Here is a 27500-nt window from a genome sequence, read left to right as displayed (position 1 = left end):
GTGGTTAGGGACGATGTATACTCCCATGTGTCTCTCAGAGATAGATTCCTCCAGCTTATTTCCTGTTAAATGATATTCATATTGAGGCCATCTTTCAGTATGTGTGTGTGTGTGTGTGTGTGTGTGTGTGTGTGTGTGTGTGTGTGTGTGTGTGTGTATGCGCGCGCGCGCAAACAAAAGGTGAAAAAGCGGTCAATATGCAACTGCATAGAATGGAAAAACCACCTCACCTTTGCTCACACCCTGCCTGAACCCTGATACCCAGAAAATATATATATATATATATATATATATATATATATATATATATATATATATATATATATATAACAAATTCTCCTTTATGCATCTTTAGTTGCATATATAATATGTTCACAGTTCATCATCTCTCTCTGTTGCACCGGATATTGGGAGGAGCAAAACTTCTCCAAGAGTTTTGATTTTATTGGTTCACTACGAAGAATGGAAATATCTGGAGCCGTTGTCTTGCAATATCCGGTACAACACAGAAAGATATAATCACTAGAAATGGAAGGGTTACACAGACAGATAATCAATTATGAACAAGCTGTTATATTCAACCACAGATATATATATATATATATATATATATATATATATATATATATATATATATATATATATATATATATATATATATATATATACACGAACACAAGACAGTAGAACACACATACATGTGGGATGACACACACCCTCACGCACGTCACAACTTTTTATACAACCCCGACTTGCTATCCATTCCCTGGTGCTGACGTAACAATGTAAGTTCACTTCCAATACGACAACAACGACCCTTGATCTCCTCCATGACTCGTAGAAAGACATATTCTGCCGTAAGAAAAGTCATGATATTCCCACGTCCTGGGTTATGCCAATTACATCAGTCTGGCATTATGAGCCCAGCTGATGAACTGGTTTGATCCAAAGCCAAACAAATGAACAGCAAAGCCAACACAATACCGAACTATCTCACGTAACATTTCCGATCGAGCAATTGACATATAGCAGAGGCCGAATCAAGAGTCTTGTTTCTATATACCATAGCTACGTATACCTCACTGGGTATGTATGTATCAATATACAAAATACATAGGGCCCTTATCCCTTAGCTCACCTCAGTAGCTTGCCTCACATTCATCTCTATTCTATATATATCTCATTACCCCTCAAGTCTGCTTTGAGCCTGCAATGCCTCGTCCACGCAAAAGCACACTGAATGGTGTACCCATAGAACTACAGGTTAATCGCATATGGTGTTAATTTTTCAACCTTTCCTCCAGCTCACAGCTGGTCAAATCACTTTCACAATAGCACTGTTACTCAACCAAACATCAAGTGACAGTGAAAGAATGGTCAGTGAACTGCCTCTTGGCGCGCCCCATCGCCTACAAGGCATTATCTTAATGTTAATTCAGACCAGACCAACACTATACACGACAGGCAAACACGCCGTGAGAAAACACAACACACTTTTGTTTCTCGACCAAACTCCTTGTCAGTGAAAATCAAACACCATATAGGAGAAAGGCGCCTCCTGTGAGAAAACTATAACTGGTCATCTATACATGATTTCAAACGAAGGGTCGCCACCCGCTGATAGGGGATCCAGGAGTTTCTTCCTTGAAGTCTCCAACAACCTTACGAGTCAACACGATTCCGTTAAGATAAGACAATTATGAGAATAGCTCACAAGAAACACAGCGGTTCGGGTGTGTGTGTGTGCTTTACCCCCCGAATACAGCGTCGTTCTTTAACAAATACTGAGTCAGGCAAGAATGAGGAACCTATGGTTTACTTCGACTCTTTCTGAAAGGTGAAAATTATCCAGGTATTCCATTACATCATCATCATACACGCGCTTGCTGACAGTCAGCCTAACCCGTTTTCCCAGGCTTGGAGTAAACACTTAACAAATCGTACCTTTTAAAGGCATGCTGTCTGGAAATGCGCCCCAAAACGCTTTGTTAGTATCTACGAATAACTCCATAACCTACCTTGCCACTGGTAAGTCCGCTTCTACTGTGTGTGTGTGTGTGTGTGTGTGTGTGTGTGTGTGTGTGTGTGTGTGTGTGTGTGTGTGTGTGTGTTACACTCAGTCTCATGCCGGCTTCAGTGTATATTTGCCGGCCAGTAACCTGTCTGTGAAGGGCGGGGCTAAAGCTCACTGGGAAAGGTGGTCGGCAAAAATCTAAAGAAAAAAAAGAAAAAAACAGGAAACAAAAAAAAAATCTCATCAAGAACGAGTGTGTGGGTGAGGGTAGGAAAAAAAGTACGAGACTTTACGTTCGACAGTGGGTGGGGTCGGGTGTGCGAGCTGGCAATACATCGACTGATTGATGGAGGTTTTGCGTTGGAATTGACGGGGGACGTTGGTTGATTACGTTGTTTCAAGAGGGTGATGGGTAGAGTAACTAATGGCTATGGGTAAGTTGATGGGAAGTCATGCTTTTTTTCTTTTTCTTTTTTTTTTTCCTTACGCGGTGTTGTGAGACGTGAGGGGAAGTTCGATTCGACTTGAGGTATGCGTAGAGAAAGAAACTGGGAATATTCGAGGCGGAGGCAGGGTGAGGAGGAGATGGTTATGTGTCGGTGTTGATGAGGTGAGGCGAAAGGTGAGAGGCATTTGAGGTGATGAGGCACAAGAATTGATAGAGAGTCTTGCCAGTCTTCGAGGGCAAAAACTAATTGGGGTTTAGGAGACGGCGAAGAGCAGGAAAGGTTATGAATGTGACACCAGATGTGGGAAGAGGGCGAGCCTGTGTTACGTGGAAGATGACTGACACTTCCTATTGGATCATAAGCCCGATCAACATCATATATGAACACGACACCAGATCCACAACACTCAAACTTGCGACCTCACAAGTCAAATGAACAACGGTTGTCATCAAATACAACCTATAACAAATTGCTGAAGGAATCACTTACGTCCAGAACTGAATAAAGATAATAATATACGACAACTCAATTGTTTTTTTATTTACGTTTCTTCAACACAACGATATGTAAAGAGGCAATGAGAGTTTTACCTTGGGATCGCAAACCATATATGAAAAATGTTAAAACCCTGTACGTATCAAGTGATATATATATATATATATATATATATATATATATATATATATATATATATATATATATATATATATATATACACCAAACAAATCTTAACAATGAGAATTTTATCTGAAACTCTGTGTTTATCTTTTACAAACATATTCACTATGCATGTGAATGTTGTATACTGCAAGACCCCGACCGAATCCATCATGTGACACTGTTACAATGATTGGATGAGGATGACATCAACGTCATACTGTCACTATGATTGGTTGAGGATGACTCGAGCGTCATACACAGATCTCTCTCTCTCTCTCTCTCTCTCTCTCTCTCTCTCTCTCTCTCTCTCTCTCTCTCTCTCTCTCTCTCATAACCATACGAACTGTTAGGAACGTGTTTGCGAAAACCGCAAAAATGAAAATCTTACGGTAACTCCACGCTCACTTTCACTCACACACACACACACACACACACACACACACACACACAGGTTCGAACACAACCCGGTTCCCTACGTATACCGCGGCTTTAATTCAGCGATGCCTTTAATTCCGGCTTGCAACAAGGTGAAAAGTCAAAAAGAGAGGGAGGGAGTTAGGTTTGCGATGACGCAGGGAACCAAGGGTTGTAATCATAGCTTCTGGGTTTAAAATAACGTTCTATCATTTATTATTTAAGCTTCAATCTCCGCGCTTTTGCATATCCGTGTCGAATAAGCTTTAGACACGCGTTAATTAAGTTTATTTCCCGGTATCGAACTGAAGAATAAACAGCGCTATATAGCTCTTCCCTAAGTGATCTCCATAGTCATCGAAACTCTCTTTAACTCATTTTCTTAAACTTTTAGAATCTAATTCCCTTATTTCTGTTTATCAATACGGTCTCGCGGCACTTTAGAATCTAATTCCCTTATTTCTGTTTATCAATACGGTCTCGCGGCACTTTAGAATCTAATTCCCTTACTTCTGTTTATCAATACGGTCTCGCGGTACTTTAGAATCTAATTCCCTTATTTCTGTTTATCAATACGGTCTCGCGGCACTTTAGAATCTAATTCCCTTGTTTCTGTTTATCAATACGATCTCGCGGCACTTTGGAATCTAATTCCCTTATTTTTGTTTCTCAATACGGTTTCGCAGCACAAGATCAACTGGTGATCTCTTCTCGTACTTTTGAGACCCAACTTTGCTCCTCTCTCAGGAGTTCTGGCTGAATCTCTCGCCGTCTTTCCTAGTATTAGATGTTGCTCCCTTTCCCACTCTCTCTCTCTCCCTCGACATAGGAGGAGGGAGGTCTAGGGTAAGCCAAATACACTGATGTTACGGAATCACAGAAAACACGGAGTGATAAATGTCGGTAACACAGGTACTACTAACAAGTGAGGAGTTATTTGATTGAGGAATTGCAACAGACATACAATCAGTTCACATATACCTCGAGTATATGTGCAAGTATGGGACAGGACATACTATACAGAGTTATCACTGACAGCAATACAAAGGAACATCAAAATACATATACGACACACAATTACAAATTACAGAGTGCACTTGCACTGGGCGTGATTACAGCAAAAATTGGTTCTTAGACTGACAGTCACACGAAGAAAAACAATAGGATATGCGAGAGGTGAGTGGAGGCAGGTAGAGAACATACAGTGGCTGTATAGTGGTGGGTGTCATGTGGGCCCCGAGCGGGTGGGCACAAGACCCCAAGAGCGTCCTTGTTCAAGCAGAAGAGGGAAGGAATGAACGTTTAGTGCCAAGTTACAACACAGGACATGCATACACGATGATAGAGAGAGAGAGAGAGAGAGAGAGAGAGAGAGAGAGAGAGAGAGAGAGAGAGAGAGAGAGAGAGAGAGAGAGAGAGAGAGAGAGAGAGAGAGAGAGAGAGAATTTTAGGCTGCAGCCTTGCTTTCCTATCCAGTTCCTACCACACATAAGTCTACGACCGCAGATAACTTCGTCAACGAGGACCCAGTGCCCTGTTATCTCTCCTTCTATTGCACTGTACTTCCACTAATCACCTTACCCCAGTATTATACCAGCATACCATCAAGTAATACATTCCTCTTAACAATGAAGATGGCCATTCTCCATGTTCTGGTGAAATACATATATAAAAAAAAGGCTTGAGTAAAACATATATATATACGTTGACAACACGAATCTTTCGTCCAGATAAAAACTACCGTAAATGAAATGACAAGAAAAACTATATATATGTATCCGCCACTGTACCGTAAGGAATCCAATTCATACAGTAAGAAATCCAAAATGTATACCCAACATCTGTGAGCAACATCTGTCCATCCATCTTCTCGTACAAGAGCTTCGCTAATACATACCACTCGAACCACCCACCCCACCCAACCCCCCATTTCCAATTGTAAATTCACGGGGATACGCCCCTCGTTACGGCTCAACAAATGCAGTGATACGTGTCAATTTGCGAAGTAAAACTGGAAAAAAAAAAGGTAACAATTTTGATCAGAGGTTCAACGTATGTTGTCATTTTAAGTAGACGCCAGTCTCACTCACCCAAGCAGCCTCAAGTGTTCCCCTTTCCTCCTCCTCCTCTCTGCGCGAAGTCATCCTTAACCATGTCTCTCTCTCTCTCTCTCTCTCTCTCTCTCTCTCTCTCTCTCTCTCTCTCTCTCTCTCTCTCTCTCTCTCTCTCTCTCTCGGCTGACTAAATATAACGTAACAAACACACCACGCGCAACAAAAAAACAGTTTACAAACAAAGTCGGTGTGAATCATGATGGTCCGACGTCGTACCCGGCCCCCTCCCTCAACTCTCCACGCAAGAAAACCAAACGATAAGAACAAGTCACAGGACGCCTGTGTGTGTGTGTGTGTGTGTGTGTGTGTGTGTGTATGTGTGTGTGTGTGTGTCACGAATCGACAAAATCCACTTTTTATCTACAATCCTGAGGCAATGGTTTCCTTCCTCCTCCTCCTCCTCCTCCCTCCTTCCTTCCTCCTCCTTCTCCTCTTCCTCCCTCCTTCTTCTCCTCCTCCTCCCTCCTTCTCCTCTTCCTCCCTCCCTCCCTCCTCCTTCCTCCATCTCCTCTTCCTTCCTCCTCTTCCTTCTCCTCTTCCTCCCTCCCTCCTCCTCCTTCTCCTCCTCCTCCTTCTCCTCTTCCTTCTCCTCTTCCTCCCTCCCTCTTCCTCCTCCTCCTCCCTCCCTCCTCCTCCTCCTTCTCCTCTTCCTCCCTTTTCTTCCTTCTCCTCTTCCTCCTCCCTTCTTCTCCTCTTCCTCCCTCCTCTTCCTCCCTCCCTCCCTCCTCCTTCCTCCTCCTTCCCCTCCCTCCTCCTCCTCCTCCTCCTCCTCCCTCCCTCCCTCCACTGCCCCAGAAGTAAATGACATTCGTTTTTGCTCGCCAGGTAGTACTACCCCCTGCAGGTAAGCCTCTCCAGAGATGATGATATTATATTCAATTATATTCCGGGCTCGATTACAAAATTACTTCCGCTTCACCATAAAAAAAGCTCAAATCTTATTTCTCCCTCCTCCTCCTCCTCCTCCTCTTCTTCTTCCTCCTCCTGTACTTCATCCTCCTCCTCCTCCTCCTCTTCTTCTTCTTCCCCCTTCTCTACTTCTTCCTCCTCCTCCTCCTCTTCTTCTCCACCTCCTCTACTTCTTCTTCTCCTCCTCCTCCTCTTCTTCTCCTCCTCTACTTCATCATCCTCCTCCTCCTTCTCCTCCTCCTCTTCTTCTTCTTCCCCCTTCTCTACTTCCTCTTCCTCCTCCTCCTCTTCCTCTTTTTCTCCACCTCCTCTACTTCTTCCTCTTCCTCCTCCTCCTCTTCTTCTCCTCCTCTACTTCATCCTCCTCCTCCTCCTCCTCTTCTTCTTCCCACTTCTCTACTTCTTCCTCCTCCTCCTCTTCCTCTTCTTCTCCACCTCCTCTACTTCTTCTTCTTCCTCCTCCTCCTCTTCTTCTTCTCCTCCTCTACTTCTTCCTCCTCCTCTTCTTCTTCTTCCTCCTCCCCCTCCACTTCTTCCTCCTCCTCCTCTTATTATTCCTCGCCTCCAGCAATAACAATGCGATCAACAAGCGCGTTATAGTTCGATATGTAATACAGGAGAGTCAGCGATTCTCAGTGGGGCAGCTTTAAGGAGCTTCGTGCATACGAGAGAAAGAAAGAATATACCACGCGGTAAATGACCTAAGAGGTTTTTGTACCTCAGCCTTTTGGAAATACTATATAAACAAAGACATTTGAAAAGGGCGAACGGCTCTTAATTCGCAAGGGGATGTGGCACGACTACGCTGCATCTCTTCTCCAATCACCTCTCGACATGAGATAACACAGACAAACAAAGCCGTTTTAAAGGACACACACACACTTTGGCTCTACAGTCAAACGCATGCGCGCGCCTCTCTCTCTCTCTCTCTCTCTCTCTCTTTCTCTCTCTCTCTCTCTCTCTCTCTCTCTCTCTCTCTGCGCGACGAGACCCTCCGAAATGAAGAGAGAGAGAGAGAGAGAGAGAGAGAGAGAGAGAGAGAGAGAGAGAGAGAGAGAGAGAGAGAGAGAGAGAGAGAGATAAACACGACACCCAGATTACGAAACTTTACAACCCGGGATAATATGAACTTCGACAACCCCCTACCCCCCCATTCTCTGTTGTTGTTGGTATTGTTATTGTTGTTGTTGTTGTTGTTGTTGTTGTTGTTCGTTCATTATCAGATCCGATTACATATCTTCAACGTGTGGCCATTACAGGGAGGCCCTGTATCAAGCTTTATACTGAACTCATTAAAGTTACAGTAATGCTCAAGTCATGTAGCTACTCATCAGTGGGATATACCTTTACACAAATCCCCGTACTGGGATCTTCTATACTGGCATACCTCCCAGTACTGGGATCTGCATTTACATATATCCCTGTAATGGGATCGACAATTACACACATCTCTGTACTGAGGTCTACAGTTACATACAATACTGCTGTAGCGGGATCTGTTATATGATACCTGTCTGGAAATGATTATCCGTATTCTAAACACACAACAAACGCATGATCGTAACACACGCATGATCGCAACACGCATGATCGTAACACGCATGATCGTAACAGACGCGTCATCGAAACACACGCATGGTCGTAACACATACGTAATCGTAGCACACGTATGATCGTAATAGACGCGTCATCGTAACACACGCACGATCGTAACAAACGCGCAATCGTAACACGCGTAATCGTAACAAACGCATGATCGTAACAGACGCGTCATCGTAACACACGCATGATCGTAACAAACGCGCAATCGTAACACACGCATGATCGTAACAGACGCATGGTCGTAACAGACGCATGATCATAACAGACGCATGATCGTAACAGACGCATGATCGTAACAAACGCGCAATCGTAACACGCGCATGATCGTAACACACGCATGAACGTAACACACATGAACGTAACACACGCATGATCGTAAAAAACACGCAATCGTAACACACGCATGATCGTAACGCACGAATAATCGTTAAGTCATTCTATTCATCGCAAAGGTCAATGTCCAATCAACGATAATGGTCGTAAACAAGCAGTCTCGTTACTGGAGTGCAACCATTCGTAATACCACAATCTTGTCTACGAACCTCTATATGACTAATGGTCCATTCGTAATACCACAATCTTGTCTACGAACCTCTATATGACTAATGGTCCATTCGTAATACCACAATCTTGTCTACGAACCTCTATATGACTAATGGTCCATTCGTAATACCACAATCTTGTCTACGAACCTCTATATGACTAATGGTCCATTCGTAATACCACAATCTTGTCTACGAACCTCTATATGACTAAAGGTCCATTCGTAATACCACAATGTTGTCTACGAACCTCTGACTAATGGTCCATTCGTAATATAACATGGTCCATTCGTAATACAACAATCTTGTCTACGTACCTCTATATTACCACTAATGGTCTACGAAACAACTCTGGCATGCAAACAAGTCACTGACATGAACACTCACCCCACACAGAACTTCTCCCGTCTCCAGGCGTTCGAAGAAGTTGTCTACGTTGATGTCCAAGTTGTAAAGGTTGTTGAGCCACTCGGCCAGATCCTCCTTCATGGCATATAGATACTCTTCAGATGACTTGAAGGGCCTGAAGGGTCTTGGCTCCAGCAGCATGATGGTCTCCCCATCTGCTGTGTCCTGCGAGGTCTCAGGTCCACCCTGAGCTTTGGTGCCCTCGCCCTGAGGCAGGTTGGTCTGGGACACAGACGACATGGTGATGTGCAGACGGGCGGGGAGGTAAGGCGTCCAAATCTCGAACCGAACTTACTTCTTCTGACCGGGGGGGGGGTGGGGAGTGCGCTGCTACTAATAGCGACGGGTGCTGCTACTAATAGCGACGGGTTGCTGCTACTAGCGACTTTTAAATACCTGTGTCTGGTATATGGAAGCCCCTAGTACTGGCGCAGGAGCGGGTTATGCCGGTGCCAGTGTGAACATGGCAAGGCTGCCCAACATCTTTATTCCTGCTTTGGTGTTTATCTTTCTCTTTTTTTTTCTCTCTTTCCGAGTTCTAGCTTGGCTTCTACGAGCGTACCAGCTGAACTAGATGGCCACCGCAATCAATAGCGTGTGGACACCACCTGCCGCACATGGGGATAGAACAGTCTTAGTCTTGTCGGCATCAGCTGACCTATTCTTCATTCAGAAAGGTTCCCTCTTACCTGAAATACCCCGGCATCTTCAGAAGTGGCTGGACGACACCAAGAAAAAAACAGTCTTGCACCGTGGACTCATGTGAATTCTATTCCCACCGTGAGTTTCAGGAGTTCATAACTTCTTCAGGAGGTTCCCACCCTCTAGAAATGTCTTCTCCCCCCCAAAAAAAACCTTTAATGATCACAATCAACCTCTAAGTCACGCACGTTAATGACTCTCACAAGCACCAATACACCACGAAGTAATCTAGTCACACTTCATGGGACGGGTTGTGTGTGTGGAGGGGGGTGTGGAGGTGGATGGATGGTTGTGGTTCGAGGAGGAATCAACAACGCTAACTATTGCTTAAAATCACGTTAGAACGAGGGGGGAGGATAAACTTTTACTCCCCAAGTCCTTCTCATATCACGAACAAAGTCGCCGTTTCAGGAACTGTCGGGAAAAATTTTGGCTTACAGTCCTCCTAACATGATGAGGGAGGGTTTAGTTAGCGCCGGAGGAGGGAAGACAGCACACTCCCTCTCACTTCACTCGCACAAAACACACTGACACGAGACGCACCGTCACGCAGCGGTCCAGCGGACTCATCCTTCAACCTGGCACTGTTGCCACACGCCGCCACCGGTCTTTGACACTCGCTTCATTCCTCCATGCATTACGTCGAGGGGAAAACAGATGTATGTGTCCGTCATAACCCCAATGATTCTTGTCGTCACGTAGGATACATCTCTTTCGATACGTCCCGTATGAGAAGGTGGCTGATGTAACTGCCAGCTGCATAATGCTCTTGAATGACAATGAGCAATTGGGTAGTTTGGCGACGAAGGTGGCTGTATATACATATGTGTGGGATGCTTATGCAGCGACACAATTACAGAAATGCTTTGTCTGTGAGTACATAGAGAAGTACAAGTCGTTTGAAATCTGAAATCGATAGCTAACAGAGTGTAATCTCGAGGACACCCTCATAATATAACCAAACTGGGTTATCTTTTCAGTCCTCATACCTTGTCTCATGAGGCTCTCTGTATCCTGTTAATTATATACACCATGTATTGGATACACCTTGAACCTCCTTTGTATCAATATAGAGTTTACGTTATCCGTACATTGTATTTCTGTGTGATGTATGTTTCTATTCTCTTATAATGTCTGTCGAGTTATAACTTGTATTTAAATCAACCCTGATACTTTGTATAGACGAGATGTGCTGGTGTATCGAAACATACTTCCCGTCTACCTACTCCAAGACATGTCTATATCTTTCAATCTTATTATTACTGATAGACTTATTTAGACGAATAACGAATCTGTAACATGCCCTTCGAGTGATATACAGTAATACACTTATGAAAGCATAACGCGAGCAATACATTAATACAAATACACCTGAAATACATTCCATGTTTATTGAGGGCACGAGCACCCTTACACACGACGAGAGGAAGTGGCGTCCATAAGAAGGTACAAATGCACCACACTCGACAAATATCAGTTGGAGTTGGTCCTTAAGGGCAGCTGGCGACCGATCATGAATCTTTGAACAAATCGTCCGCTCTCTGACGTAGACGCTCGCCAAATGTTTATCAAAAAGAGTACACCTTTTACACGCTCCTACGTTTTCTATACTCTATTCTATACTCTATGGCACTATAGAAGCAAAAATTAAACCATTTTACACTGCTGGATTCTCTATGGATCCCAGGCGACTTTAGAATCTGGTCTGGTCTACACAAGCTCTAAACCCTTCCCAAATCCTCTCTCCCTCACTTATAAGGGGTTCAGTAATCCCTTTAACACGAGCAGTCACAAATCCTATTACGCACTTTACTATCATCAAGAAGACATTCATTTCCCTCTTTCTTGGAGCCATGTTCATTCCCCTTTGACTTCACTTAATCGCTTACCATCTTTGCCTGGTCATTCTTCTACAGAGCCATCATTCAATGTTGTCATACACACTCCTTTTTCACTATTACAGGTCGTCTCACTTACAAGCTTGTTATAGCCATAATACCCCCCCTATTTTCCGTTTTCAGTTACGTCCATTCTCTCGTCTAGTTTTTCTCGTAGTGTCCCCTGCAATCCTATTCATATATATATATATATATATATATATATATATATATATATATATATATATATATATATATATATATATATATATATATATATATATTCTTTCTCCGTTTTCTCCATCCTCCCTAAATCTCTTCATCCCATCGCAGCGTTATTTACGTCTTTTATATAATTACTGCCATTCGTTCCCAGTCACGCTTTCCACACCTCATGAATTTCGCCTCATGAGCAAACACCGACCGTAGACTACCACAACCCTCTTCCTCACTCCAGAGCCTCCTCTTCCCACACACACACACACACACACATCACCGCCCCTTTCTTTCTTTCTCTTTTTTTTTTCGCTATCAATTCACTTCTTTGGAAAACCACCCACCCAATTGTAGTTAGTTGACATACATCCTATATCTATCTCTGCCCCCCCCCCCCCCCTCAACACAAATCAACGTCCCATTTTCTTTTCTTTATACACACTCACACACACACACACACACACACACACACACACGCCTGAAGACAGTATTCGTTTTCAATCTTCCACCTGCTATTCAATACATATTTCTCCCCCTCTTTTTTGTCGTATTTATTAAAGACATTTCTTGTACCTGTTTTTCTTCACAATCTTCTTCCCTATGGAAATACTTCAGTAGATCTCTCTCTCTCTCTCTCTCTCTCTCTCTCTCTCTCTCTCTCTCTCTCTCTCTCTCTCTCTCTCTCTCTCTCTCTCTCTCTCTCACCTATCCTTACACACGCGCCCCTGGTGAAGCCACACACACACACACACACAGCCACACACACACACACACACACACACACACACACGTAACAGTCTCCTATGACGCCACATCACCACAGCCTCGATTTGTACCGCTTCGCCAGCATCCTTCAGCCGCCCTGTTCAAACCACTGCCGGAAATTTCTGATTCATTTTCGTCTCTCTCTCTCTCTCTCTCTCTCTCTCTCTCTCTCTCTCTCTCTCTCTCTCTCTCTCTCTCTCTCTCTCTCCATTCATCGCCTCCGCTCCAATCTCACGCCTGGTGTTGAGCCTCGGATAGGAATTCATTCTAAGGCCCCCTGAACTTTACATACACTATCTTGAATTAAAAGAAACATATTAATTCTAGCATCACAGAGCTTCATATATACCCCCCAACGTAACTATCTCACATATTCTTTCCACATACAAGAGAAGGTAGACTTTCACATCCTTCACCATCTGACACTTGTGGACCTGATACACTTACGAAGCATAAAATGAAGGGCTTTTTTGAAAGCTGCTGGTCGCATAGCTCTCTCTCTCTCTCTCTCTCTCTCTCTCTCTCTCTCTCTCTCTCTCTCTCTCTCTCTCTCTCTCTCTCTAAGTGCTTTCCAAATAGCTAGTGATAGGAGAAAAGATAAAAAGAGACCAAATGGAAGAATGAGAGTCAACTCCCCTGCTCATACAAACCGCTTCAGAACAGCTTTAAGAAGAAGACTAATGTATATCCCACGTCAGTTGATATGTCAAAGCGTATATCAACATATCTCACAGGACATACCAGGAAACAGGGGGCAGGAGAACCCCATATAAAAATACAGCTCAGTCGCCTCTCCCTCTCATACAGGAAATCAGACAGCCCTGACGACGCTTCTTGGCCCCCCCCCTAGATCCCACAACCTCACAACCCCCTCAGGAAAGAAGCAGTTCTTCCCTACATTGACTTCCAGCTGATGTCCTTCCAAGTCTTCTGCCTCGAGTACAGTGGCACTGATCCACCAGCAAGTACAGGAGGGTTTCTACAGCCACTCCAAGAGACGTGGCCCCCCTCCTCCTCCTCATGCTGCATGGTTCTAATTCGTCATGATCCCTGGTCGTAACCTTCGACCTTCACGATGGAAGTAGCGTTCCAGAGGATATCCTTAACAGCTAGACTTATCTTGAGACGGTATAACAGCTTGAAGATAAAAAAAAAACATTGATGAAAGTGTTCGGTATAGACCGACAGACAGACAGACAGACAGACAGACAGACAGACAGACAGAGGCGAAAGACTTACAAAAGAAAGAAAAAGTCCAAGAAATCCTAGTGACATAAAAAAAATCTCCATGAAATCCTAGTTACAAAAAAAAAAATGTTTATGAAATTCTAGCAGCAAAAAATTCTTGAAGGAATTCTTAAGGGCACAGGTATTCGTAACAATATTGACGTCAACGAAGTAACGAGAAGCCTTGAAATGATAAGAAAATAAAAAAAAGACCAAAATTTAACTTGTAGCCATGTGATAATCTTTCCTTTTTTTTTTTCTTTTAGATTTCCTGAAGTTTCCTGGCCATTATTAGTTGTAAATTAGAATTCGAAAATTACATTCTATCGCCAAAAGAATAAAAACTACTATAACTAAGAGACTAATTTTAACTAAGGATAGTACAGTCTTCATTTACGAAACTTCTCTCGCATGCTACAAACTTGAGTGTGTTGAAATACAGTTGCAGTCATTTCAGAACCAACACCCCTCACAAAGAACACAGCTTGAGGTCCACATTACTCATACACACCTCACAGTCTACTAGCTACGTAAATCCGTGTAGACTGGATTACGTAATAACGAAACGCAGTCGGTGCTTGGAATTAGAGACATTTCCTCTGGTAAACATTTGAAGCCTATCTTCACTCCTTGCACCAAAATGCATCAGTTCCATGATGTAGTATCAATATATTCACAGTACAGTGTCACGTAAGCACCACAGTTCAGAGAACGCTCTTATTCTTTTCTGTTTTCAGCTCATATTTCAATCAAGCGAGTTGGATACAATTTACTTCATCCTTATTCGAAACAGCTCTTTAGGGGAGGGAGCGGGAGGCTGGAAATCCTCCCCTCTTGTTTTTTAATTTTCCAAAAGAGGAACAGAGAAGGGGGGCCAGGTGAGGATTTTCCCTCAAAGGCCCAGTCCTCTGTTCCTAACGATACCTCGCTAATGCGGGAAATGGCGAATAGTATGAAAAAAAGTATATATATCATATATATCCTATTCATATTACAGTTTGGTTTATGATTCAAAAGGATCGCCGCAAACCGCTGACCTTCTATATCATAAATAACGAATGATCATTTTACCGTAAGGCTTCCGCTCAGCCATTCGCTCTGACGTCAAACGAGAGATACACAAGGAACTCTACGGGACAGTGTTGCCGCCTTAGGCCAACCGGAGTTTGTAAACACTTTCGCGTTTTATAAAGTTCTGATGATTTTTTGTTAATCCCGACGTTTGTCACATATTGCTTGATTGCATGAGCAACCAGTTCCCGAGAGGCAGTCCTTCACAGCTAGATGAACACAGGCCCGACATATTACACATCACGCTAGTCAATCACACCATTAATCGAACTGACTTATTTGATAATATTCGTCTCTCACAGGGACGCAAGGTGACTGCGGACGAAAACCTTTCGTTACTGCCTCAAATTCGTTTACAAATATATAATATATATATATATATATATATATATATATATATATATATATATATATATATATATATATATTTTATACTATTCGCCATTTCCCGCGATAGAGAGGTAGCGTTAAGAACAGAGGACTGGGCCTTTGAGGGAACATCCTCACCTGGCCCTCTTCTCTGTTCCTTCTTTTGGAAAATTAGAAAAAACGAAAGAGGAGGTTTGCCAGCCCCCCCGCTCCCCTCACTTTTAGTCGCCTTCTACGACACGCAGGGAATACGTGGGAAGTATTCTTTCTCCCCTATCCCCAGGGATAACATATATATATATATATATATATATATATATATATATATATATATATATATATATATATATATATATATATATATACACCAGACAACACGATTTAACACTCCTTGTCGTGCGGAAAAACAAAAGCGAAAATGTTTACATTACTTCTTCCTGATTCGTAGCTTCGCCAACTTTCTCCCTTATATGCACAAAACCCAAATCTCGAAGCATAATGGTCGATACCACGCAGTTCTAAAGGAGTAAAGCGTTGACCTGTTGGCTGCTTGACCAGCACAGGATTTAATCATAAAGCATGAGTTGCAAGAGGCTCGCGGACACTTTAGAGATGTCCACGCACGCACTGCAAGGCAAGGTAACAGGATGTTCACGTAACAACGCCACAGCGGAGGACTGCTTTAAATTATACATGTATAGTGACGAACAGTAACATATACATTATCATTCCTTCGTTATCTCTTCGAATACCTTCGTTATATATTAAACTACTAAAACCCATGTCTCACAGATGCTGAAAAAATGACAAAATCAGCATTTTATATATGTGATCTGGTTGGCAAAATATAACCTCGTTCATTTCTACCACAACGGAAGTATGTGATGATGAAACCACTAGGAAATTATACGACATCGCTATGTGACTAATTTCCGAAGTATCTGTCAGCTTGTGTACTGTACTGCGGTCCGCTGGGGGGAGGGCCATGCCCGATCGGCGTCTCCGATAACATATTTACGCTTCACCTACGAACGGACGGGACGAAATTCGATGTAAAGATTAATCTTTACGTACAAGCCAGCGCGCGGGTGCACAAAATATGTTTCACGAGTTTGATTACAGAACTTTAGAACAATGCGTTACCTACACTAAACTCCAGCATCTTGGTGTCGCAAATTATGCCTAGGAATCATTTATGAATAAATGCCTTTTCTGTACGAACTGCGGCGAGGACAATATCACACACTATCATGTTTCAAATGTTCTTAAGAGGATATATGTGTCAGAGGTGGAGGGAACGAGGAGAAGTGAGAGACCAAATTGGAGGTGGAGAGATGGAGTGAAAAAGATTTTGAATGATCGGGGCCTGAACATGCAGGAGGGTGAAAGGCGTGCAAGGAATAGAGAAAGGCGTGCAAGGAATAGAGTGAATTGGAACGATGTGGTATACCGGGGTCGACGTGCTGTCAGTGGATTGAATCAGGGCATGTGAAGCGTCTGGGGTAAACCATGGAAAGTTTTGTGGGGCCTGGATGTGGAAAGGGAGCTGTGGTTTCGGTGCATTATACATGACAGCTAGAGACTGAGTGTGAACGAATGTGGCCTTTGTTGTCTTTCCCTAGCGCTACCTCGCGCACATGCAGGGGGAGGGGGTTGTCATTTCATGTGCGGCGGGGGTGGCGACGGAAATGGATAAGGGCAGACAGTATGAATTATGTACATGTGTATATATGTGTATGTCTGTATGTGTATATATGTATAGGTATGTATATGTGCGTGTATGGACGTGTATGCATATACATGTGTATGTGGGTGGGTTGGGCCATTCTTTCGTCTGTTTCCTTGCGCTACCTCGCTAACGCGGGAGACAGCGAGAAAGAAAGTATAATATATATATATATATATATATATATATATATATATATATATATATATATATATATATATATATATATATATCGTGATGTGCTTAGTATACAGAGGACAAAGTATCCATTACTATGGAAAATGTCGAACGAACTCAACATTCACATAGACGCCAAGTGAACTCAAGCGATCTTACTTTACTGTGAGGGCGCTGTTTATCTTCGCCGTGTTGAAATCATCCGGAAACTTCGTGATATCCTCTGAACCAGTCAGATATGGTGGCCACTTCCTCTGATAGCTTTACATATGTTACTGATAAAAAAAAAATCTCAGGTCTGCTGTCAGTGATAAGTCTGACACACTCACACAGGAAGCTATCAAGATATCTTTGATGTCTTTATTCAAAGGGTTTTCAATTTCCGATATGTCTCCTATCAGTCCTCACTGTGTCGAGGTTTGGCAGAAGGGATCAGAAAATTACACTTGCGAATATTTTCCGTCGCTTGCCGTTAGCGTAAGGACGTACATCCTTGGACACACGTCCGTATTTTCTCTGGAAGTGAGATGACCTTCGGACCGTGGCCAATTACTTCCCACAGACTGCAATCCCTCACTGACCAGTACTTCTACATGCTCCGCCAACACTGCAGAAACAAGTCGTGTGATAAAACTCACTGTGAAGGCAAAAATCACCAGTACACGACATGCAACACGAGCATAGTGACAACATTATTCAAACAAAAAGACATGTACACAAAAAGTCTTGGCTAGGCGGACGCAACTGCCACGCCTTTCGCTCTCTTGTATTTTGTTACACGATCTTTACGTTTCTTTTATTCTTATCCATTTATCCTTATTTTCTTTTTATTTTCTTTGATCTTAGACCGATTCAGTTCAGTTCGTTACCTCCGCTCATTCTTATCGTCTTGCACTTCGGCGAAGATATTGGAAACTCCCTCTTAAACACTTATCTAGGTGGAAACGCTCGAGTATTCTTCTCCTTTGCCAGACCTCTCGTGGCTGCCGCTGTAGAACCTATCACTTCCACACTGGGTGACTGACACCTGCAGCTAAGCGCGTCAACAACAGGTATAGCTGACATTTGCAGCTGAGCTCGTCCACAACGCCATTCCATGCAACTGGGAATGTTTAAGAAGTGGACCAACAGATGATCACACTTTTGTAAATGTCTTTTATCCACCTAATCTCCAACCAGCCCCTCCGAAACGAACTTACGAAAATTCGTTTCTTACTTTCCATGTCAAGATTACTACCACTTTTCTGGTGGCGCTTTTGTCTCTGTTAAGCGTACATAAAAGTATGTTGTTGCGGGAATGGAGTCACATACTCCCTCTCCCTTTTAACAATATTTTTTTCTTCCAATCCGTGGCTTTATCATTCCTTTTTCTGGAGCCTTGTGGGTAAGGGAACTGTCAAAATCGGACATGGAAAACGCTCACCTTCCTCCGACACGCACTCAGCTTTCATATCTGTCGTAAAGCCAGTGTGATTGCTGGTGATAACATTTCCTCCACAGTACTAAAGTCTAGTCACCATCTCGTGAGAGACACCGGAAAACCTTTAATGTATTGAAAGCATTTTACAAGGGTATGGCATTGCAGATTGCTTCACTCGTTTTCTTTATATAGAGTTTTCTCTCCGGATGATTTACCTCACGTAATATTTGATGACTGACGGCGGTGTTCCTCAAGGTTCTCTTCTGTCTCCTGCTCTCTTCCTCCTTGTCATTAACGATATCTTTTCCTTCATTAGGTAAACAGTTGCACTCATGCTGATGGCTCTACTGTCTACACTGCATTTCTCTACTTGTTTTAAATCCGCTACATCCTCTCTTGTTGGATCTACATCTCGTCTTGCTACAGTTTCCTCGGCATACCCAGACTTTCATAGATATTCCATCGTTGCAAATGAAGTTTACTGATCTCAGGATTGCAGCTCAGTACCTACAATTTCGCCACAGCGTTTGTTTTCCCGCAACACATATTACAACACTTGACGCTTGTAGCTTGCAGCCTAGTGACTATGTTCATTTTGCCTTCCTTCAGTATCATTGATCTCGGGGCATCGATGCGTTAATCCGTGACTTACAAAGAAAACATCAAATACTTCCGAATGCAAAATGTTCGTCACGAAGACCCGTGAAACTATTACCTCAAATATATTCTGTGATATAAGATCGTGAGAGGAAAATAGACCAGACTCTGTGTACATCACGGGCCAACAAAAAAACGTCGAGGCTATCATGATTCAGAAAGGCTGGATAATCTTAAATTTCGCTTGACTTTAGACTCAAGTTAACCTCGGCAAAAAGACCAAAATTAAGCTGATTTTGACTTCCGGTCTGTCCAAATACGCCCTTGAGTTTCGACTTTTTATTCTTTCTTACGAATGCTTTTTACACAAGACATTCAATTTACCATGAAAAAGTGACTCAAACAATCCTTCCACTTGAATTTTTGACAGGTGAAAATAAAATGTGTTAAAAGCGAATAATCTTGTGCTGTGAAAATCATTATCCCAGAAAAATTGATAGCTTTTTCAATATAAAAAAAAATCTACCATCAATTGTCTATTGCAGTACTTTCTTTGTTATACCTAAGAGTTCAACAAAATTATAAATACCGTAAGTTTCGTTTGGTTTAAATCTGTTTATCAATTTACCCTAATACGTTTGAGAAACGAATGTTAAGTATATATATATATATATATATATATATATATATATATATATATATATATATATATATATATATATATATTGCTGTCATGCATTATGTACCAAAAACAGAACATAGCGTGAATACACAGTAAAGCCCAACCTTGACCACCTCACATGCCCTGGTTCAGCCCATTGACAACTTGTTGCTCCTTCCCGACCCCACGCCCTCAATATTAGCTTTGGGGCACCTCGTAAAGGAGGCTTCTCGGTGGAAGGAAGTCCCTCTTCCATGTTGTATTCTTTTCCGTTCGCTGACGAAGACACCTCACGCTCGATGTGTCACCAAGCGAAGCCTTTAAAGCACAGTTCCTCACTATCATAGACACACGTTTACAAAGGTAATGTGAATGGTTGTTTCGCTTGTCAGCTTAGCCGAAGAAAGAAGACAATACCTCACTCTTCTCCACACAGTTTACATGATTTGTCTGATCACTAAAAGGAGAAGGGTTAAATGTAAGGATCTCAGTGGCTCTGAAGAAATTTTTGAAAGGTTATTAAGTGATGATTGATCGCACATGGTTTCCATCAGCGAGCATTCAAACAGGGAAAAGAATTACAGACATTTTGAAGTAGACTTTTTTTGAACCCCTTGTAATCAATAAAAAAATTACCAAAAATGTACGAAAAACTCCATGCTGATTACTACTGATACTGAAGTTGTATTATTTAGTTCAGTCTCGCAAAGAACTAATCACTTCAAAAGAGTCTATATTTCCCTGCTACTGGAAGTAGCTCAGCCTTGGACTTGGGCTGCAGGAGCCTTTAGAAAGGTCTTGGGTAGTGCCACGACTCATAGATATTGGTCCTGGAGTAATCGTAGAAATATATATTGGAGTAACGGAATCCTCCTGCTTTGGGTTACACTACGAGTGAAATTCGGCGAGTTCATCGTCAGAGAACAATAAGACCTTCACACTACATAGTAGATACGACACAACACTAATTCATGGTAACGAATCTATAGCATGGCACATATATATAGTTTGATTTAGACCGTGACTTAGAGACGATTCAATTCAGCGATATTAGATACGATAGCAGAGAACGTTTGATAATCAGGGAAAAATGTAAGGTTGATTTAGATTAAATCAGGTAAAGCACTTGTGGATATAAGTAGAATTTTTGAAAACGTCAACTAAACTCGCCTTGAGAGGCAGATTTACCTATCCTTGAGATGCTGTATCCGACTGATAACAATGACATATTGTCATCTTTCTTCTGCGACCTGGTGAAGAACGCTCGAGTGGTTTGCTAGCGATGGGAGGGATACGTTATTGTGGAAGCATATACACACAGCTCCCAAACCTACCAGCAAATGACTCTATATACGAGATCAAAACACCGTATTTTCAAACAACGTCGAAAATAAGATAAAATCCGCCTGATACGGAAACTAACGTAAAGTTTTAATTGAGTCTGTCCATCTCTACAAGGGTTCACTTAATTTCACTCTCCCAGATCTTGCACTTGATTCCGCTTTCCCATTGTTACTTACAATATGTATCATCGTACAACTTAATCAATAGGTTACCAACGCCTTTCTAAATCACGTTGAATGTTATGTTAGGAGTCCACTAACACGCTTTTTCTTTCACTTTCATATGTTATTTGTGTGGTGTAAAACTATACTCTCCTACAGCTTTTACTACGTATACAAGGGTCATGAAGTTTTCGAAGCAAAATGTGGCACCCTATCATCACCAAACGACTATCAGAGACACCAGCACACATCACCAATATGGTCCACATCTTCGTCCTTCACGGTTGTGCGATTTGCACGCTTCTCTGCGTTTGAGTTAACTGGCCATGGATGGACTCAGGATCTGCGGCTGGATCTAACGAGGGCAATGTGGAAGAGAGGAGAGCTTCCTCACCGTACGGTACAGACGCATCATCAGGTCTGTGTCGTTCCTCTGACTTCGTTTATCTTAGCCAACATCATGAGCTTCGCTCCTGCGAGATAGCACTACCAAGTGAGAGACGAAAGTATCTTTCTCTGAGCGAGGCCCCCTATACCAGATTTTCTGAAGTAAACAACTGTTCAATCCCCTCATCCCCATTCTTGGGTCTGGAGGGTTGTGATAAGGCAGGGATGTGACAGACTCCAGGATTTAGGGCAAACTCTTCTGGAAGAGTGGAGTTCATATGGCACTGGTCACTTCTCTTCCCGTTGTTCCAAAATGTCCCTTGGTTTCACAGTGATGACCAATATGTGCTCCATTGTTAAACTTTACTGGATCAACACATTTGCTGACGTCTTTTCATTAGCGCCTTGGCCCACCACATCAGTGCCAATGCTATAGTCTTACCATTCTAACTTTGATTCCTCTTCCTAAACAGATCGAAGGTCAGTTCCTTGTAGAGAGCGTCTGGTAGTGAAGCCAAAACATCTACTATGAGGGATTTCAACCAAAGTGCACGGGGTAGGTAGGATCTATTTAGAGAGAACTATCAGGTGTTCTGTATTTCCTATTCCCCAGCTATTACTTCGTCACCAGTGGCGTGTCCCAATAGAAATTTCGGACGCAAGCTATATGGTCTAGTTCAGTTGTCTGAGTTCAGGGCTGGCTGAATCAAGTCCTGGGGAAGGGTTGGTATATAAAGCAGACCTGGACAGGGGGTTCGGCGGCCCTTGCGAAGTAAAGACAGCTAAAAATGATACTCTAAAATATTTGTTACTACTTACATTTTTTGTTGTTTGGTCTCCCCTTCTTCCGGGCTCTCGTATAGCCTAGGCCTCGTTGATTTAATCACAGTTTCTCCTGCCGTCTCGATGGGCCTGGATAACTGAAGTACAATAATAAATAGACGTAATTCATATAGATTCACTTCACAATTACCAAAAAAAGGCGTTAAAACCTATTTTTCTATCTACTTAAATAGAATATATTTTAAAGGGAGTCTTCCAGGCTTTAGAGTGAAAATAATCAAGGATTCTTTTGAAGATTTCAATTCACAGCAGAACTATACTTTGTAGTCTTTCATGGCCTTGAGAATTTCTAGCAATAGATTTTATTCTTATCAAATTAGTGAAGTAAACGATGTTATCAGCAGTGGGAAACAGGAAACAAAACAATGGAACTTGGTTTTCAAGGTCTTCAACCGTGATTTGACACCGCCCGAAAACTGTACTTGGATGATGGACAGAAGTTATATTACCGGAAATTATTTGTGCACACGTGCGTGAATTATAGCCACGCCCCAGCTATGGACAGAGATAGGTTTCGTACATCATCTGAGGGTGAACAGGCGAGGGGTTCAGTCTAACTCAGAAGATATTCGATTCAACAAAGTGGTTAAAACCGGGTCTCCTCCCCCCACCTCATATCTACTGACATGAATAGGAATATGTCCAACTGCCCTGGAGCTACTAGTATGAACGAACATCTATATATAGATTAGTGTATATACACACACATATATATATATATATATATATATATATATATATATATATATATATATATATATATATATATATTATTTTTTCTTTTATTTTGCTTTGTCGCTGTCTCCCGCGTTTGCGAGGTACCGCAAGGAAACAGACGAAAGAAATGGCCCAACCCACCCCCATACACATGCATATACACACGCGTCCACACACACAAAATATACATACCTATACATCTCAATGTACACATATATATACACACACAGACACATACATATATACTCATGCACACAATTCACACTGTCTGCCTTTATTCATTTCCATCGCCACCTCGCCACACATGGAATACCATCCCCCTCCCCCCTCATGTGTGCGGGGTAGCGCTAGGAAAAGACAACAAAGGCCTCATTCGTTCACACTCAGTCTCTAGCTGTCATGCAATAATGCTCGAAACCACAGCTCCCTTTCCACATTCAGGCCCCACAGAGCTTTCCATGGTTTACCCCAGACGCTTCACATGCCCTGATTCAATCCACTGACAGCACGTCCACCCCGGTATATCACATCGATCTAATTCACTCTATTCCTTGCCCGCCTTTCACCCTCTTGCATGTTCAGGCCCCGATCACTCAAAATCTTTTTCACTCCTTCTTTCCACCTCCAATTTGGTCTACCACTTCTCCTCGTTCCCTCCACCTCCGACACATATATCCTTTTCGTCAATCTTTCCTCACTCATTCTCTCCATGTGCCCAAACCATTTCAAAACACCCTCTTCTGCTCTCTCAACCACGCTCTTTTTATTTCCACACATCTCTCTTACCCTTACATTACTTACTAGATCAAACCACCTCACACCACACATTGTCCTCAAACATCTCATTTCTAGCACATCCACCCTCCTGCGCACAACTCTATCTATAGCCCACGCCTCGCAACCATATAACATTGTTGGAACCACTATTCCTTCAAACATACCCATTTTTGCTTTCCGAGATAATGTTCTCGACTTCCACTCATTCTTCAAGGCTCCCAGGATTTTCGCCCCCTCCCCCACCCTATGATCCACTTCCGCTTCCATGGTTCCATCCGCTGCCAGATCCACTCCCAGATATCTAAAACTCTTAACTTCCTCCAGTTTTTCTCCATTCAAACTTACCTCCCAATTGACTTGGCCCTCAACCCTACTGTACCTAATAACCTTGCTCTTATTCACATTTACTCTTAACTTTCTTCTTTCACACACTGTACCAAACTCAGTCACCAGCTTCTGCAGTTTCTCACATGAATCAGCCACCAGCGATGTATCATCAGCGAACAACAACTGACACACTTCCCAAGCTCTCTCATCCACAACAGACTTCATTCTTGCCCCTCTTTCCAAAACTCTTGCATTCACCTCCCTAACAACCCCATCCATAAAGAAATTAAACAACCAGCCTTTGTTGTCTTTTCCTAGCACTACCCCGCACACATGAGGGGGGAGGGGGATGGTATTCCATGTGTGGCGAGGTGGCGATGGGAATGAATAAAGGCAGACAGTGTGAATTGTGTGCATGGGTATATATGTATGTGTCTGTGTGTGTATATACATGTGTACATTGAGATGTATAGGTATGTATATTTGCGTGCGTGGACGCGTGTGTATATGCATGTGTATGGGGGTGGGTTGGGCCATTTCTTTCGTCTGTTTCCTTGCGCTACCTCGCAAACGCGGGAGACAGCGACAAAGCAAAATAAATAATAATAAATATATATATATATATATTTTTTTTTTTTTTTTTTGCTTTGTCGCTGTCTCCCGCGTTTGCGAGGTAGCGCAAGGAAACAGACGAAAGAAATGGCCCAACCCCCCCCCCCATACACATGTATATACATACGTCCACACACGCAAATATACATACCTACACAGCTTTCCATGGTTTACCCCAGACGCTTCACATGCCTTGATTCAATCCACTGACAGCACGTCAACCCCGGTATACCACATCGCTCCAGTTCACTCTATTCCTTGCCCTCCTTTCACCCTCCTGCATGTTCAGGCCCCGATCACACAAAATCTTTTTCACTCCATCTTTCCACCTCCAATTTGGTCTCCCTCTTCTCCTCGTTCCCTCCACCTCCGACACATATATCCTCTTGGTCAATCTTTCCTCACTCATTCTCTCCATGTGACCAAACCATTTCAAAACACCCTCTTCTGCTCTCTCAACCACGCTCTTTTTATTTCCACACATCTCTCTTACCCTTACGTTACTTACTCGATCAAACCACCTCACACCACACATTGTCCTCAAACATCTCATTTCCAGCACATCCATCCTCCTGCGCACAACTCTATCCATAGTCCACGCCTCGCAACCATACAACATTGTTGGAACCACTATTCCTTCAAACATACCCATTTTTGCTTTCCGAGATAATGTTCTCGACTTCCACACATTCTTCAAGGCCCCCAGAATTTTCCGCCCCCTCCCCCACCCTATGATCCACTTCCGCTTCCATGTTTCCATCCGCTGCCAGATCCACTCCCAGATATCTAAAACACTTCACTTCCTCCAGTTTTTCTCCATTCAAACTCACCTCCCAATTGACTTGACCCTCAACCCTACTGTACCTAATAACCTTGCTCTTATTCACATTTACTCTTAACTTTCTTCTTTCACACACTTTACCAAACTCAGTCACCAGCTTCTGCAGTTTCTCACATGAATCAGCCACCAGCGCTGTATCATCAGCGAACAACAACTGACTCACTTTCCAAGCTCTCTCATCCCAACAGACTTCATACTTGCCCCTCTTTCCAAAACTCTTGCATTCACCTCCCTAACAACCCCATCCATAAACAAATTAAACAACCATGGAGACATCACACACCCCTGCCGCAAACCTACATTCACTGAGAACCAATCACTTTCCTCTCTTCCTACACGTACACATGCCTTACATCCTCGATAAAAACTTTTCACTGCTTCTAACAACTTGCCTCCCACACCATATATTCTTAATACCTTCCACAGAGCATCTCTATCAACTCTATCATATGCCTTCTCCAGATCCATAAATGCTACATACAAATCCATTTGCTTTTCTAAGTATTTCTCACATACATTCTTCAAAGCAAACACCTGATCCACACATCCTCTACCACTTCTGAAACCACACTGCTCTTCCCCAATCTGATGCTCTGTACATGCCTTCACCCTCTCAATCAATACCCTCCCATATAATTTACCAAGAATACTCAACAAACTTATACCTCTGTAATTTGAGCACTCACTCTTATCCCCTTAGCCTTTGTACAATGGCACTATGCACGCATTCCGCCAATCCTCAGGCACCTCACCATGAGTCATACATACATTAAATAACCTTGCCAACCAGTCAACAATACAGTCACCCCCTTTTTTAATAAATTCCACTGCAATACCATCCAAACCTGCTGCCTTGCCGGCTTTCATCTTCCGCAAAGCTTTTACTACCTCTTCTCTGTTTACCAAATCATTTTCCCTAACCCTCGCACTTTGCACACCACCTCGACCAAAACACCCTATATCTGCCACTCTATCATCAAACACATTCAACAAACCTTCAAAATACTCACTCCATCTCCTTCTCACATCACCACTACTTGTTATCACCTCCCCATTTGCGCCCTTCACTGAAGTTCCCATTTGCTCCCTTGTCTTACGCACTTTATTTACCTCCTTCCAGAACATCTTTTTATTCTCCCTAAAATTTAATGATACTCTCTCACCCCAACTCTCATTTGCCCTTTTTTTCACCTCTTGCACCTTTCTCTTGACCTCCTGTCTCTTTCTTTTATACGTCTCCCACTCAATTTCATTTTTTCCCTGCAAAAATCGTCCAAATGCCTCTCTCTTCTCTTTCACTAATACTCTTACTTCTTCATCCCACCACTCACTACCCTTTCTAATCAACCCACCTCCCACTCTTCTCATGCCACAAGCATCTTTTGCGCAATCCATCACTGATTCCCTAAATACATCCCATTCCTCCCCCACTTCCCTTACTTCCATTGTTCTCACCTTTTTCCATTCTGTGCTCAGTCTATCCTGGTACTTCCTCACACAAGTCTCCTTCCCAAGCTCACTTACTCTCACCAATCTCTTCACCCCAACATTCACTCTTCTTTTCTGGAAAC

General features: G+C 42.7%; 1 protein-coding gene across 1 annotated transcript in view; it reads right to left on the bottom strand.

Moving 5' to 3' along the window:
• The window catches only part of pigs (pickled eggs), a 374169-nt gene extending 363829 nt beyond the window's left edge, over positions 1-10340 (bottom strand). The window contains exon 1 of the mRNA XM_071676689.1: positions 9092-10340. Coding sequence (XP_071532790.1) covers positions 9092-9352 — 261 coding nt within the window. The 5' untranslated portion in view covers positions 9353-10340. The remainder of the gene's footprint in view (positions 1-9091) is intronic.
• Between the last annotated feature and the right edge of the window lie 17160 nt (positions 10341-27500).

This window comes from Panulirus ornatus, chromosome 23, assembly GCF_036320965.1.
Source record: "Panulirus ornatus isolate Po-2019 chromosome 23, ASM3632096v1, whole genome shotgun sequence".
Taxonomy (NCBI): Eukaryota; Metazoa; Arthropoda; class Malacostraca; order Decapoda; family Palinuridae; genus Panulirus; species Panulirus ornatus.
Note: the sequence above shows the minus strand (reverse complement) of the source record. Positions and strands in the feature narration are given on the sequence as shown.